The sequence below is a fragment of the Echiichthys vipera genome (assembly GCF_963691815.1).
Source record: "Echiichthys vipera genome assembly, chromosome: 10".
NCBI classification, from domain to species: Eukaryota; Metazoa; Chordata; class Actinopteri; order Perciformes; family Trachinidae; genus Echiichthys; species Echiichthys vipera.
Genome location: NC_139835.1, coordinates 27,693,887 through 27,709,106, shown reverse-complemented (window position 1 = coordinate 27,709,106; position 15,220 = coordinate 27,693,887). Strand labels below are relative to the sequence as shown.

The 15,220-nt window shown below is 43.7% G+C and overlaps 1 protein-coding gene across 1 annotated transcript in view; it reads left to right on the top strand.

The window, feature by feature from the left end:
* Positions 1-15,220, top strand: part of man1a2 (mannosidase, alpha, class 1A, member 2) — a 162,438-nt gene that overhangs the window by 137,964 nt on the left and 9,254 nt on the right. Inside the window, exons 10-13 of the mRNA XM_083921419.1 lie at positions 1,137-1,252; positions 3,054-3,273; positions 5,578-5,750; positions 14,193-14,308. Coding sequence (XP_083777545.1) covers positions 1,137-1,252; positions 3,054-3,273; positions 5,578-5,750; positions 14,193-14,308 — 625 coding nt within the window. The remainder of the gene's footprint in view (positions 1-1,136; positions 1,253-3,053; positions 3,274-5,577; positions 5,751-14,192; positions 14,309-15,220) is intronic.

The window sequence follows — 15,220 nt, the reverse complement described above, 5'->3', positions numbered from 1 at the left end:
GGGGAGTAGCTAACAGCCGGACGTGGCTAACACTGATTAGCTCGGGGCAGTACAGTGAAGGCATTCAAACGTCTTTTTTAACCACTAATGCTGCTGAAAATAACAGCAAACCTCTGCAGCAGCATGAGAAGAGTCCCTACACATAAAACAAAGCACCAATGGGCTCCTTCCTTTGGGATTGGCTTTGGTAATCCACTGTAATGGACTTTACTATGAGAGGAGCTGGTACAGGGGCCAGTAGGTACGTCTTTAAAACACTCTTTTAATAAACTCTTGCTTCTCTAACTACGTTGTTGGTGCTTTGTTTTGTGTGTAGGGACTCTGACAACAAAGTGAAAATCTTTGAGTTTGGGACAAAACGAGACATTTAAGGAGGTCGTCTTGGGCTTTGGGGAAACCCTGATCCATGACACTGATGTGGACCAATCAGCTAATCTATTCAAAGCAAAAATGAATTAGAGATTAATCAATGAAAGTCATTGTTAGTTGCAGCCCTGTTTAATAAAATAATATGCATTATTCTGCCCAAACCGTGGTTTATCTTCATGGTTGAATGCACTCATTGTACGTCTCTCTGTGGATAAAAGCTTCAGCTAAATGAACCTAATGTAATAAAGCACAGCATCTATTGTCATAACGCTGCACTACAGCATATCTTAGATGTCGTTTCTTCGCTAATGTCATTTATATTTCATAGGTCGGTGAAATTACCCTGAAAAAGACCAAAGTAACCAAACTCCAAACTCCCTCTGGATGAAAAAAAGAACTTATTTCCATCGTCTGATCAGAACGAGCGCTGGCTGCGTCCCGTCCTCTCTGTACGGCGTCGTGCAAATGAGGACAGAAACGAGAGCTGTGTGAACTTTCATGAGGATGATTGGGGACGCTGAAATGTGAGCACATCAGGGAAACAGTAAACAAAAACAGGAAATGAGCGAGGGAGAAAATGCTGCCAATACATCGTGACTGCAGAGGAGAAAAGATTTTGATGCCGCGTGTCGCTCTCCGCTGCCAGTGACTTTCAGGCAAAGTCGAAGGATGAATTATTCACGCTTTTCTTTCTCTTCACTGTTCATCCTTGTTCCTCCAGCCTGCTCTTATAAACCTTTTCTCTCTCCCTCCTTCTCTCTCTGCAGACCACACCTCAGTTGGAGGACTCGGGGACAGTTTCTACGAGTACCTGCTGAAGGCGTGGCTCATGTCAGACAAGACCGACACAGAAGCCCGCAAGACCTACGACGACGCCATCGAGGTACAGTGCCATCAGAAGTCTGCGTATGTTGTACAGTTTCATTTCCACAAGATGATCCAGAGGAGACGCGCCATTTTAAAACAGTGCACATAATCTGAAGAATAGAAACAAGAACTGTGAGTGCAGCTTTTATGCATTTATGCCCAAAACATTAGATAGTTTCATTGATAAGTGTTATATATGACACATTATCGCACTCTGAGAAGAGAGAAGAAAGGGGTTTAGGGAGTGAGAGAGCGTGTGTGTTCGCGCGTATGTGTGTTCGAGTGTGTGTTCGCGTGTGTGTTTCGCGCATGTGTGTGTGCGCGCGTGTGTGTGTGCGAGCGTCCTCAAATGACATGCAAATAGTGTGTGTGTCTGCATGCCTGACGCGTGCATGCGTGTGTCAATCCGTTTGTTATCAGCCCCCAGAGTGTGTGAGAGAATGAGGAAGAGTGTGTTGTGTCTTTTGCAGAGACTGTGTATTTATCAATAAGTCAGAACAGTGAGAACAAGAGTTTTTAAACTGTTATGAACACGCCTTTTTTTTTTTTTTTTTTACAGTCTATGGATTGAACTAATTTCTGTGTAAATGAACGATTGATACGATGACAGAAATCCTTTTATCATACAGCTCCTAAATCAGCTATTGTGGCTTTATGATTTCAGTTTCAGGTGTTAGAACCAGTCACACGCAACTTTCTACTTTTTAAAATACTGATCTGTGGACGTTTGTAACCTGTGCTTTAACAGGCTGCGTGCACTCTCACGGACGGCAACCACAACACCTTCTTCTGAAGATGCATATTCTTGCTCTCATACATGCATGTCTTTTTATTTACTGCATACTGGCTTGGCATTTAATTTCACTTTCTATGTTTAGTTGTTAGCGACAGCGACACTGGTTTTGTTTTCACCTCGTGAGTATGTGTTTACACGTCTGTATAGCCTGATTGTGCTGCCAGTCACACGACTTTACAGGTGTGTAGCTGAGATCAAGATGAAGGCAGAGTTCAAAGGATGGGTGTGGTTATGAGTAAAAGCGGGACAAGTAGGTAGGTAGAAAGTAGGGATGGGGTCACTGAACGCCACAGGCCCGATTAAGCGTCACAGTTGGTGTGATCCCCATTAATAAAGACATAGAACCAGTTGCAACTTTCAACATCTTTCAGCAAGAAAAGTAACAGCTCTGTTTTCAATTTTGTGCCAGTTGGACTTTTCCTTTATCACCAACACTGATTTAAAAACATTACACTCCCTGCGTACAGTTCTCAGTACCCCGTACGAGAGAGAGCTGTGCTGTTGTTTTTGAAATAAAGTGAGATTGGCTGCAGCAGGAAGCAGCTGTTAGTGTTTTGTGAGCTGATGAAGTTGTCCGTCAGTCATTAAGAGTGAGCAGAGCAGATGCTGCAGAGCCAAGGGTGAGGGATGTGTGCGGGTTTTAAATTCTGCACTTTGTTCTCTCTTTCTTCTTCTTCCACAACCTTCACACACACACACACACACACACACACGCACTCAATGTCACACAACTCAACCGCATTAATACATTCAAACACACACACACACTTATTATTCCATTCATAACCTTCATCCACCTTCCAAATATAATAAATGCTGTCCTGTTTCTCACCATATTTCTTCATCTTTACCCAAAAACATACAATTCACTCGTCCTCCTGTTCTGTTTCAATCGCTACCTGCATACAAAAACCTCTCTCCACATTCTCACCGCTTCATTCCACTTTATTTTCTCATAAATGTCCACACTTTAACACTCGTTTAACACACACACACTCACACACGCCCTCCCTCCCTCCAGGCAATCGAGCGCCACCTGATACGCAAATCCAACGGCGGTCTGACGTTCATTGGCGAGTGGAAGAACGGCCACCTGGAGAGGAAGATGGGCCACCTGGCCTGCTTCGCCGGCGGCATGTTCGCGTTGGGCGCTGACGGCTCGCCCGACGACAAGGCCGGACACTACCTGCAGCTGGGAGCTGAGATCGCACACACCTGCCACGAGTCCTACGACAGGACGGGTGAGGACAGACGCAAACACACACACACACGCACACACACACACACACACACACACAAACACACACAGACACACACAGACGCACACACACAAACACACACTTCTTTTTAGCACAGTTAAGATTTGTCTGTTTAAGCGACAGAGGATCCAGGTAGGGAATGAGTCGGGAATGAGTCCTTACCCCAAGTGAAGGAGTTCAAGTACCTCGGGATCATGTTCACGAGTGAGGGGACGATGGAGCGTGAGTTTGGCCGGAGAATCGGAGCAGCGGGGGCGGTGTTGCAGTCGCTCTACCGCATCGTTGTGACGAAAAGAGAGCTGAGGAAGGCAAAGCTCTCGATCTCGGTCAGGACCCAAAGAACGAGGTCGCGGGTACAAGCGGGTACAAGCGGCCAAAATGGGTTTTCTCAGGAGGGGGGCTGGAGTCTCCCTTAGAGAGAGGGGGAGAAGTTCAGCATCCGTGAGGAACTCGGAGTAGAGCCGCTGCTCCTTTGTGTTGAAAGGAGCCAGTTGAGGTGGTTCAGGATCATCTAGTAAGGATGAACCCTGGGCGCCTCCCTAGGGAGGTGTTCCAGGCACGTCCAGCTGGGAGGAGGCCTCGAGGAAGACCCAGGACCAGGTGGAGAGATTAGATCTCCACACTGGCCTGGGAACGCCTCAGGATCCCCCAGTTAAAGCTGGTTAATGTGGCCCGGGAAAGGGAAGTTTGGGGTCCCCTGCTAAAGCTGCAGGCCCCGCGACCCGACCCCGGATAAGAGATGAAGATGAGATGAGCGGCAGAGGATGGAGACAGGGAGGGAGGACAGCTCAAGCCCCTTCAGGTCGCCGCGTTGCCAAACGCACGTTGCAGAGAGTGGAGACAAAAAGAAGACAAAGCAGCAGCATTTTGTCACGTCTTGCAAATTTTCTTTATTTTTTATATATTTTTTACATTATTATATTGGCCATTTTTTCGAATATTATAATAAAACATCAGGAACTCAGTGTGAAAGGTTTCTGTGCGTACATTTTTTGCGGATGACAGATTTAAAATAACTTGTAAAGTAATATATCTGAAATAACTTTTAATCGATTAACCTGAAGATGTTACTTTACATTCATCACGGTGGTGTTTCTTACATTAAAGCCATTATAATTATCCTCATTATTGCTGTTATGCTCTGTAATTCACATCTATGACCTCAAAATGAGACGTTTTCATTTGTATTTGATAAGAAAACCTCCAGAAAGTGATCGGCTGTGAAGGTGTCGTGACTTTTAGGATCACAAACAATAAAACTACCTTTACTTTATCTGTCTTGGTTGATTAGTCACGTTTGTCTTTAGTAGCTGGAAGCGTGAATAAATATCTCATCTACTCGTAGAGGAACCTTTTTTCTTTTTCGGGTTGTTTTCTAGTCGAGGATCAATAGTTGTCAGCAAAGAAACACCGGCGTGTGATCTTGCATCAGGATTTTATGTGCAAGTGTTTGTGTCTGTGTTTGTTTGTCTGTGTGTGTGTGTGTGTGTGTGTGTGTGTGTGTGTGTGGTCGAGAAATTGTGAGGTTGCTATGAGAGAGAGGAGTAGTTGCTGTGGCAACAAATGAAGATGGAGAGAGAGTGAGAAAACAGGAGAGCTTGATAGAAACGGGCAGGCGGTCTGAAGTTGGCCTGTTAGTTCTTAATGAGCAGTCATTCACGGCAACCGTCAACTCCTCACTAATGCAAGGCCCATCACACTTAATTGGCAGAAAACAGGGGTTGTAAAAAGATGAAAATCCAGTAAAAATCAATGGGTTGGAGGCTTTTTATGGCTTTATCTCACTCTCACACACACACACACACACACACACACACACACACACACACACACACAGGCACACACACACACACACACACACACACACACACACACACACACACAGGCACACACACACACACACACACACACACACACACACACACACACACACACACACACACTGATTCATATGGGCTCTGACCTGTAATCACCAGTGACTGAACCATAACAATGAGCAGAAGATAATGTTTATTTCCTCTCTTAATCATTCTTTATCTGACTTTCTTTCCTTGTTTCTCCACTTCCTTTTACCCCCCCCCCTTTTCCATCTTTCCCTCCATCTCTCCTCCCCCATCTCACCCTTCCTTCCTTCATTTGCGTCTTTCGTTTCTCTTTCCTCGTCTCTCTCTCTCTCTCTCTGTTCTCCCCTGCTCCATCTTACCCTTCTTGTTTTTCTCATTGTCTTCCCTCTTCCTGTATCACCTCCTTTCCCCCCACGTCCACCTTTCTCTTCTCCTCCATAAGTGTTGAAGCTCGGCCCGGAGGCCTTTAAGTTCGACAGCGGCCTGGAGGCGGTGGCCGTGCGGCAGAACGAGAAGTACTACATCCTGCGGCCGGAGGTCATCGAGACCTACTGGTACATGTGGAGGTTCACCCACGATCCCAAATATCGGCAGTGGGGCTGGGAGGCAGCGCAGGTAAATCACACGTCCACACATCCAAACGTCCCGCTTTACGTCATAGCTGTAACATCAGTTAATCAATCCTGTATTCATCCTCTGTCGTGATGCATTTGTTGGATTTCGCAGCACAAAACAAGCTTTTTCTAACGGACAAAAAGAGGCTGAAGCTTTTCAGAGTCGCTGTTGAACGGAGGACGGCCGTGAAAAAGGGAACGTGCGGTGGAAAAGTTCACTCCGTGAATCTGAAAAAACAGTTACACAAAGAGCATCACGGAGGAAAGAGAGAGATCTGTGGAAGTCTGTTCTAATAATGGTACAAAATCCTCATGAAACTGAGTAAGAAATGAATAACGACACGGTGAATGGGCCTCTGGTGAACGGCAGTTTGAATAAAATCGCACAGACATTCTTCTGCTCCACTTCCACTTCGTTCTAAACTACGACGCATTGTTCGTACTGATCTAAAGTCGTGCTTCCACAGGGCTGCCAACTTTTCAATGTAGTTTAGAAGAAGAAGAAGAATTTCTTTAATAGTCCCGCAACGGGGAAATTCGATTTTTTTACTCTATTATTATAATTTTCATGTTACACACACACAGGCCCGAAATACACACACACACACAGACAGGACCTATATACATGCAACTAATGGAGAGATGTCAGAGCGAGGGGGCTGCCAGCGACCTGCGCCCCGAGCAGTTGGGTGTTCGGTGTCTTGCTCAACAGCACCTCGGCAGTGCCCAGGAGATGAACTGGCACCTCTCCAGCCACCAGTCCACGCTCCATTCATGGTCCACACAGGGACTCTAACCGGCGACCCTCCAGTGCCCAGCCAAGTCACCTATGGACTGAGCTACCGCCGCCCCGTTTGGAGGGAGACCGTAAAATAACTTTACATGTTCATAGTCTGGGGAGGGGAAAGATTTTAAATATTAGTTTAAACACGAGGACGTTTACTGGGTTATGATTTTCCCTTTTTTAATTTGTAACACGCAACACAAAACACACTAAAACGATTTCAAAATACAATCACAAGAGCACAGACAAAGACTTCAGCTCTCAATCTTTTGTTCCGTTTAGTTTCTGGCTGTTAATTGGACGGTTTTTGCAACAAGGTTCATTTGCATAGAAAGGGGATTCTGTTACGACCCGGCTCATGGGGAAAAGGGAAGCAACATAAACCAGAATGTTTTTGCTAAAATAGCAACTTATTTATTTGCAGAATTAAAAAAAGAACAGGGAAAAGGGCACGTTGGATGCTGCTCAAATTAAAGAAATAAATATAACTTAAAGAGGTCTCTCCAAAATAAGAGATCACCATCAGCCACTTCCAGAAATAATTACCCAACGTCAACAATAATCAGAAAATACAAAATAAGCAGCACCCTCTCATACCTCGTGTCTCTAACATCAGGATGCTACAGGTGTCAGGTTGGTATCTGTAAACCCCACTAAAGCCTCGCCCAATTTCCTCACTGCAATTTTAGAGATAAAAAAACTCAAAGAGCACCTCCCACACACACACACACACACACACCAGGCCAGTTGGTCAAAGACAAAGGCCAAAATCACAGTGAGGGCAACTATTTAAGCAGAGGGACGGTCTGGAAGGTGGGAGGTGGTTGGAGGAGATTGCCAGATGCCGCACCAATCAAATCACCGGCAGAACCAGGAAGTAGGCAGCTCTCATGCCATCCAAACCTCAGCAAGGGATCCCACATCCTGCTTAGCATAGATCCCAACACACATACACAGATACTGGAGGAGGCCGTAACAATACATCTGCAGGTGCTTTAAGATTTGGACTCTTTTGTTGTTTCTTATTTGTGCCGGTTTAAAGGTTACAAAAAGACCAGGCCTCCCTTTGGGGCGAAGCACGGTCACAGATGCAGTTCTTAGGCGTAACGTCAGGTTCATGCTCTCACCTCTTCAGCACGTCTTAACGTAGATCACGATTTCCTTTGCACCATTAAACTCTTGCAAACTCTGGTACTTTGTGGTTAGAGAGGACACATTTGTCAGTTCATATCTTATCATATCGTGGACATAATTCCCCTTTTCCTTATTTGATTGAAATCATATCAAAGCTCCTGAAAATATATGTTTTCTATTCTTTCATCTGCTTCGTTTCCGAGCTTGTTTTTCTCGCAGCTGATTTAATATCGACTCCTGTGGTGAGAAGGTCAGACCGTGCGCGTAATTGCGAGTCTTCATTTGTCTCCAGTAGAATAAAAAAGCTGTTTTCATGCCATTTCCCCCTGTGCCTATGACAACCTGTGGCATAGGAGTCGTTTTAAGCGTCATTGGAGCTCCAGACAGAAGTGTTTTCTCCTGCTTTCTTGTGTTGTTACGAGGGATACGAGACGTTGACCTTGCTCATACAGGCATAAAAGCACGTATAGGTGTCTCTTTTGTGTCTGGGAACTCGTACCTGCAGGTCGATGCGAAGGCTTTCGGGTGTTTATTCTTCCCTTTTGTGTTTTAATAAGAAATGCTTTGTGAAAAGTGGAACAGACGTGAAAATCCTCCCCGTCCTCTTCGCTCCTGACGGAGGATTAAAGAGCTCGTCGTCTGTACACCAGTCCACGTGCCTCCTCCCTCCGTCTAAATCTCAAACCAGCGCGCTCGTCATGCTTTTCATTCTCTCCCTTTTCTTCCTCTCTATTCTGCCAATCTTCTCGTCACCTATTTTTCCTCCATTTTGTGTGAGACTTCTTCCCTTTGTGTTTCTCTCAGCGGCAGTAAGTGTTTTCACGCTTGCGCGGAAAGCAAATACGCGTGTTCACGACGTGCGACCGCGCCGACTATGAGTGACGCTAAAGAGAGCCGGGGCTGAAGGGCTCATCTTTTGCTCTCTCTTGTTATTATTTATTATTGCATCCATGCATAATTCAGATGACGGATCTCATACGTTGCTCGGATCTGATTTGATTTTGCTCATTGATGGTTCGTCTGATGTTCAGAAGTCACAAGTTTAACTTAAATATTCAAGGCGACATTTGAAATTAAAATAAAAGACTGTGTCTGACTTACCGTCTGGGAGATGTTGGATACTAATTAGATTTATTCTGGTTATTGTTTTATTATGTGGGTGAGAAGAGCAGGCAGAAACCTTTACTTTCTTCACATTTAAAGGTAAACTACAAAAACTCATTAGTGTTTCCTTCATCGTGCCCTGTATGTGCAAGTATAAAGTATATATATATATATATATATGTAAGTTACCCGCTTTACACTTGTTTTTACTGAACATAGATTTCATGAGTTGATTCTGGTGCTGACTTCCTCCTCAGCACGAAGTTGCTGTTATTACACAGTTTTTAATCAGAATTGGGTTTTTTTTTACGTCTTATGTCTTTTCAGTCCTGAAAGGAGTTTTTTTTTAATACAATATTTATATTTGTTTGTATTTTATGATCTTCTGTCTCGTTGTGCTGTCTGGAAATAGTGTCAATAGCAGTAGAAATGATTTTTTATAGAAAGTTACCAACTTCAGCTTTAAGGCCATCTTGAATACTTGATCTTCTCTTTTTTTATGTCTCTTAAAATGTTCCCTCTTTGTATCTTTTCATGTTTCATACTTTCTCTCTCTCTCTCACACACACACACACACACACACACACACACACACACACACACACACACACACACCTCTCTTCTCCATCTACCATCTAGCTACCTCTTCTCACAGCAGCCTTTACTTTAGTGTGTGTGCGTGTGCGTGTGCGTGTGCGTGTGCGTGTCCGTCCGTGTGTGTTTGTATCCGTCTGTGTGTGACAAGGTGTGTGAAGGTGAAAGGCAGCTGCTTTAATGTAAAATGTGTCCTCACTTAGCAGCTGCAGACTCACTGCTCCTTTACCGCACGTTTTTATCAGATCTTTTATTTAGCACAGGTGGACATAGAGTGTGTGTGTGTGTGTATGTGTGTGTTTTCTACATTTATGGGTGCAGTATACCGACTATACTGTAACGCAGTCTGCAGATTTAAAGTTCTCGGGCTGTTGAGCATTTATTTGAGAGCTAATGTGTGTTTATTGCTTAACGCTTTATATTAAGGTCCTTGCAATAATAGTAATAATAAAAAGAAGACGTACTTTATTAATCCCTGACGGGAAATTACATTTTCTCACTCTGTTTCACACACAGGCTCAAAATGTACACACGCAAACTGCACCCGCACACAAGGATTAACTCAGCAGTGCCCAGGAGCCACCAGTCCACCTCCATAGTTGATCCATACGGGGGATTTGAACCTCCAGTTCCCAGGCCACGTCCCTACAGACTGAGCTAATGCCGCTCCTAAGTTAGCTAGTTGCTAGATAATACGGGTCTTATAAGATGTCCATTAACATTGTGTGTTAATAAGACAGTATAAGTGTTAATTATAGCATCATAACATGTCATTATAAGACATTTATAAGCACTTTAAGAAGCACATTATTGTGCATTTATCGCCTTTTTAGGTCAATAAATCCTTTATTAAGCACTTTAAAACACTAAACCTGTTTGTGATGCTACAACTACATAGATATTTAGTAACAAGGGATGTCAGGATGAACCAATTTAGCCATAACTGCGGTTACATCCGGCACAGTAACTGTGACGTGGGGCGGCTGTGGCTTGGTGGCAGTGTGGGTCGTCCTATGTTCGAAAGATTGGTGGTTTGATCCCCATCTCCCCCTGGTCCACATGTCGAAGTGTCCTTGGGCAAGACACTGAACCCTGAATTGCTCCCGTGCTGCGCATGGGTGTGTGAATGTGGTGTGAATGGTTAGATTAGATGGTCTGTAGATGTCCACTGTCATCAGTGTGAATGTCAGTGTGAATGTGACAAACACTGTGAAAGCGCCTTGAGTAGTCAGAAGACTAGAAAGGCGCTATATAAGTACAAGTCCATTTACTATAACCGTAACAATTGAAGAAGCTACGTTAAGTCCTGCATTGTTTTGAAAAGGGTTCTTGCAAGTTGTGTAACAAGTGTGTGTGCTTGTTGGTTTTGTGTGTGTGTGTGTGTGTGTGTGTGTGTGTGTGAGAGAGTCATCGTGCCACTCACCTTAAGCGTTGAAAAGAAGTATCAGCTGACATTAAAGCCTTATATCCACCAAAAAGGCCCTAAATTGGCAGTAACAAGTGTATCAGGGTTAACCAATTTTGCCATAACTGCGGTTACATCACGTCACAGTTTAATAACCGTAACAATTGTAGAATCTACGTTATCCATGGCTTCTAAGTCCTGCATTGTTTCCCCTTGAAAAGGGTTCTTGGAAGTTGCGTAACAAGTGTGTGCCGGTTAGTTTTGTGTGTGTGTGTGTGTGTGTGTGTGTGTGTGTGTGTGTGTGTGTGTGTGTGTGTGTGTGTGTGTGTGTGTGTGTGTGTGTGTGTGTGTGTGTGTGTGTGTGTGTGTGTGTGTGTGTGTGTGTGTGTGTGTGTGTGTGTGTGTGTGTGTGTGTGTGTGTGTGTGTGTGTGTGTGTGTGTGTGTGTGTGTGTGTGTGAGAGTCGTCGTGCCACTCACCTTAAGCGCTGAGAAGAAGTAGAAGTATCAGCTGACATTAAAGCCTTATATCCACCATAAAGTTCTTAAATTGGCAGCATGGGAGCATTTTTGATATCTACAAATTGAGCAGAGAGTCCAGTTTGCAAAGCGTGGCGTCTAAAAGTGACTGCGAAGCGTCCAGCACGTAATATGTCCCAACATCTTGGAGATAATCTACCACCTCTTTATGCTTCATTAAGCTGGACCAAAACAGTTTAAAGTCAGCTGGAGGAGTTCACAGCATGTCTCTGTTTACTTCCTGGCTCTTGTGCGTCCATATAGTTATAATGAGTATAACTCCAGTTCTATGAGTACTTCACATCAAAGGTCGGCGACATGTTTCACGTGCAGGACCGAAAGGATGATCTTTTACCTCTGACAATAATCATGATATCAATGTATCATACAGTGGCATCCCTCATTAAACACATACTAATGTTAATGGGCCGTTATTACCTATTATGTGACACTTATTACAAAGACCTTATTATAAAGCATTACCAAAGTGTTTTTAAGCACTCGAGCATAATGGAGGACACACTCCAGAAGATCCAGAAGGACAAACACGCGTCGGGCGCAGCGGCCCGTGAATAACGACAGGCATCACGGTCCGAAACGCTCCGTGACAGAAATCTGCTGACGGCTAAACAGTCGCCTGAGGTCGGGATGGAGGGAGAAGACTGTTTGTGTTGTGTTGGCTGTGTGTGTGTGTGTGTGTGTGTGTGTGTGTGTGTGTGTGTGTGTGTGTGTGTGTGTGTGTGTGTGTGTGTGTGTGTGTGTGTGTGTGTGTGTGTGTGTGTGTGTGTGTGTGTGTGTGTGTGTGTGTGTGTGTGTGTGTGTGTGTGTGTGTGTGTGTGTGTGTGTGTGTGTGTGTGTGTGTGTGTGTGACACTTTTTACGGAGGCACCAATTTCACTTTAACAGGTCGTCATTGCAAATCAATACAGCACACAGGTAACAGCGCACTGCACGTGTCCCCAGCTGGACCATTGCTGACTTATTTATTATTATATATATTTAAATGTATGTATATATACATATGTGTCTTTGCACATATGTGTTGATGTGCTTATATGAATGTAAGAATTAACAGGTGTATAAAATACTAAAATAATAGTAAAATAATTGCAAATCCATGGAAACATATTGCACATTTTGTGGACGCGTTGATTTTAGAGCTGCAAAGATGACTCAGTCGATTAGTTGTGAGCTATTACATTAACCGCCACCCATTTTAATAATCGATTAAAAGGTTTGAATCGGTTTTTTTAAGAAAAAAAAGGTAAAAATTCAGATTGCAGCTTCGTAAATGTGAATATGTTTTGCTTTCTTTCCTCCCCTGTGACACTAAACTGAATATTCTGGGCTGTGAGAAACACTGGTCCACATTTTTCACCATTTTATGGACCAAACATTTGTTTCTTTAATGGAGAAAATATTATGCAGACGATTGAGATTAATAATTAGCTGCAGCCCTGATTCATTGCACTATTTAAAATAAATAATCTTCTCATCGTCAGCATCCAAGTTAAATGATAAATGATATATAAATGTTTTATTTGGGGAAATAAAACAAGTAATACTATTTTTCATTCATTAGAGATGTTAGGAATGCATTTATAAGGTTTGTCATGTTACATTATGCTTATTTATATTAAATTATTTACATGTAAATAAATATCTGTTGAGTCACTATCACTCACCAACGTAACACAATGGTGATTGAGCCTTTGACCAATGATGAAAACATTATAATATTTATGTATTTTCAGTATTAATTTAGTACTTTTTTATACAAATCTGACAACTGCAGTCAAAGGAGACCCCATTATATTTAATCACACAGAAACTCCTGCATCAACTGACTGAAATCTGAACGTGACTGTCGCTTTAAATTTGCTTTGTTTGCTGTCACTGTGCCATTTGTTGTCATGGTAACACAGAGGTGACAGGCGTCTTTTGTCTGAGCGACACCCGACGCGTCAGGGCAGTGACTTGCTGTCGTTTATCGTCACTTATTCTGGATGTTTCTGTGAGTTGTAACTGAAGAAGGCTGTTTAAACGTCCCGGGCTCTGCTGTTATCTGACCGGCTGTCCTCCATGTTTGTTGTTTTTGTTTTTGTTTTTGTCGAAGCACCGACATCACAGCTGTCATGTTTGGAGGATCGCAGATAAAACCCTCGAAAGCCAAAGTGAATGGGCAGAGCGGGGATTTACATCACCACCTACCAAAGTGGCTTAAATATGTCCTGGAAACACCGGACGCCATGTGTCTCTTTTGTTGTTTGGATTCAAAGAAAATCTGATTAAAGCTCGCCGCGAACGAAGCTTTAAAAACCCACGCGTACGCAGATTACATGTTGTTTTCTCCATCACGCACAGAAGTAAAAGCCCAACCTCTCGGGTTTGAAGTCTGCAGAAGTTGCGACGTGATTAGGGGAGTCTTAAAAATGACCCTCGAGTGTTTCGCTCCGAGAGGAAGTTTTCCTTTGCCATCACGCAGCAGCTCCCTCGGTGTGTGTCCTCTCAGAGCGAGGCTGCTTCATGTAGAGTAGAGAGGGGGGGTGAAAATGTGAATGCAGGGGAGGCGTTTGTGGTAATCTCCTTTTCCTCCTGTTTCTCTACAGCTGCTGTGAGCGTGTGCGTGTGCGTGAGCGTGTGCGTGCGTCCCCTCAGGACTCACTCTAATCTGTCACAAGCAAAGAAATTAATTATAGCACGCTTTTGTAAGCTTATTAAAACGCTGCTCTCCATCTTTTCTCTTTGCCCTTTTTCCCGTCTCTTGCTTTCTCTGTCATTTCCTTCCTTTTGTCCATTTTCTATTTCACCACTTGCCCCGTTCCTCTTCTTCCTTCCCCCCCCCCCTCTCTCTCTCTCTTTCCCTCCCTCTCTCCTTCCTCCCCCTCTCTCCTCGTCTCCTCCAGGCCATCGATAAGTACTGCAGGGTGAGCGGAGGCTTCTCCGGGGTGAAGGACGTCTACTCCTCCAACCCGACCTACGACGACGTGCAGCAGAGCTTCTTCCTGGCCGAGACGCTCAAGTAAGCCAACGCTTCATAGGTCGAATCATCGGCACGTTTGATGATTAATGAATCACTTCTGCGACGATGGGGCGGGTGGGCAGTGGGATGGCTGACTGACAGTAGTTTTGTTTTTGGCGGCCTGTTTTACTTTTAGTCAAGTCTTGTTTTAGTCGACGGAAATTGTAAATTAGTCTCTTTTTAGTGATGCAATTATATTTAAACAATATGATAAAAGTACCTAGTAGTATTGAGGAAACCAACATTTTCTTTTAGCCAAACCCGCGCACATATCTTTAGTTTACATGCACATATCTTTTGTTTACATGCACATATCTTTTGTTTACATGCAGATATCTTTAGTTTACGTGCACATATCTTTAGTTTACGTGCACATATCTTTAGTTTACATGCACATCTCTTTAGTTTACGTGCACATCTCTTTAGTTTACATGCACATCTCTTTAGTTTACATGCACATCTCTTTAGTTTACATGCACATATCTTTAGTTTACATGCACATATCTTTAGTTTACAGCATGTACAGGTATAGAAGAAGTTATCCAATTCATGTTGATGCTAAATTCAGTTCAGTGTGATTTGCTCTGTGAAATACAAAACTAGAGAAAGTATTTGGCCAACAAGAGGAAGTTTAGTGCACTTATAGAGTGAGTCAGTCAGGTAGGAACTAAACACACACTTTACACTCTCTCTCACACACACACACACACAAACACACACACGTTAGTCTCACACACACACACACACACGCATTTCTCCAAACACGAGCCCCGGCTGGTGACAGACTTTGTTCTCATGTTTCTTTAGTTTAGTTAACTCTAACGTTAACGCTAACACTAACGCTGACCCACAGCAGCGGCAGCTTCAGAATCCAAATAATGCGCGTGTGGGGATCGAGGAAGTGACGTGGCC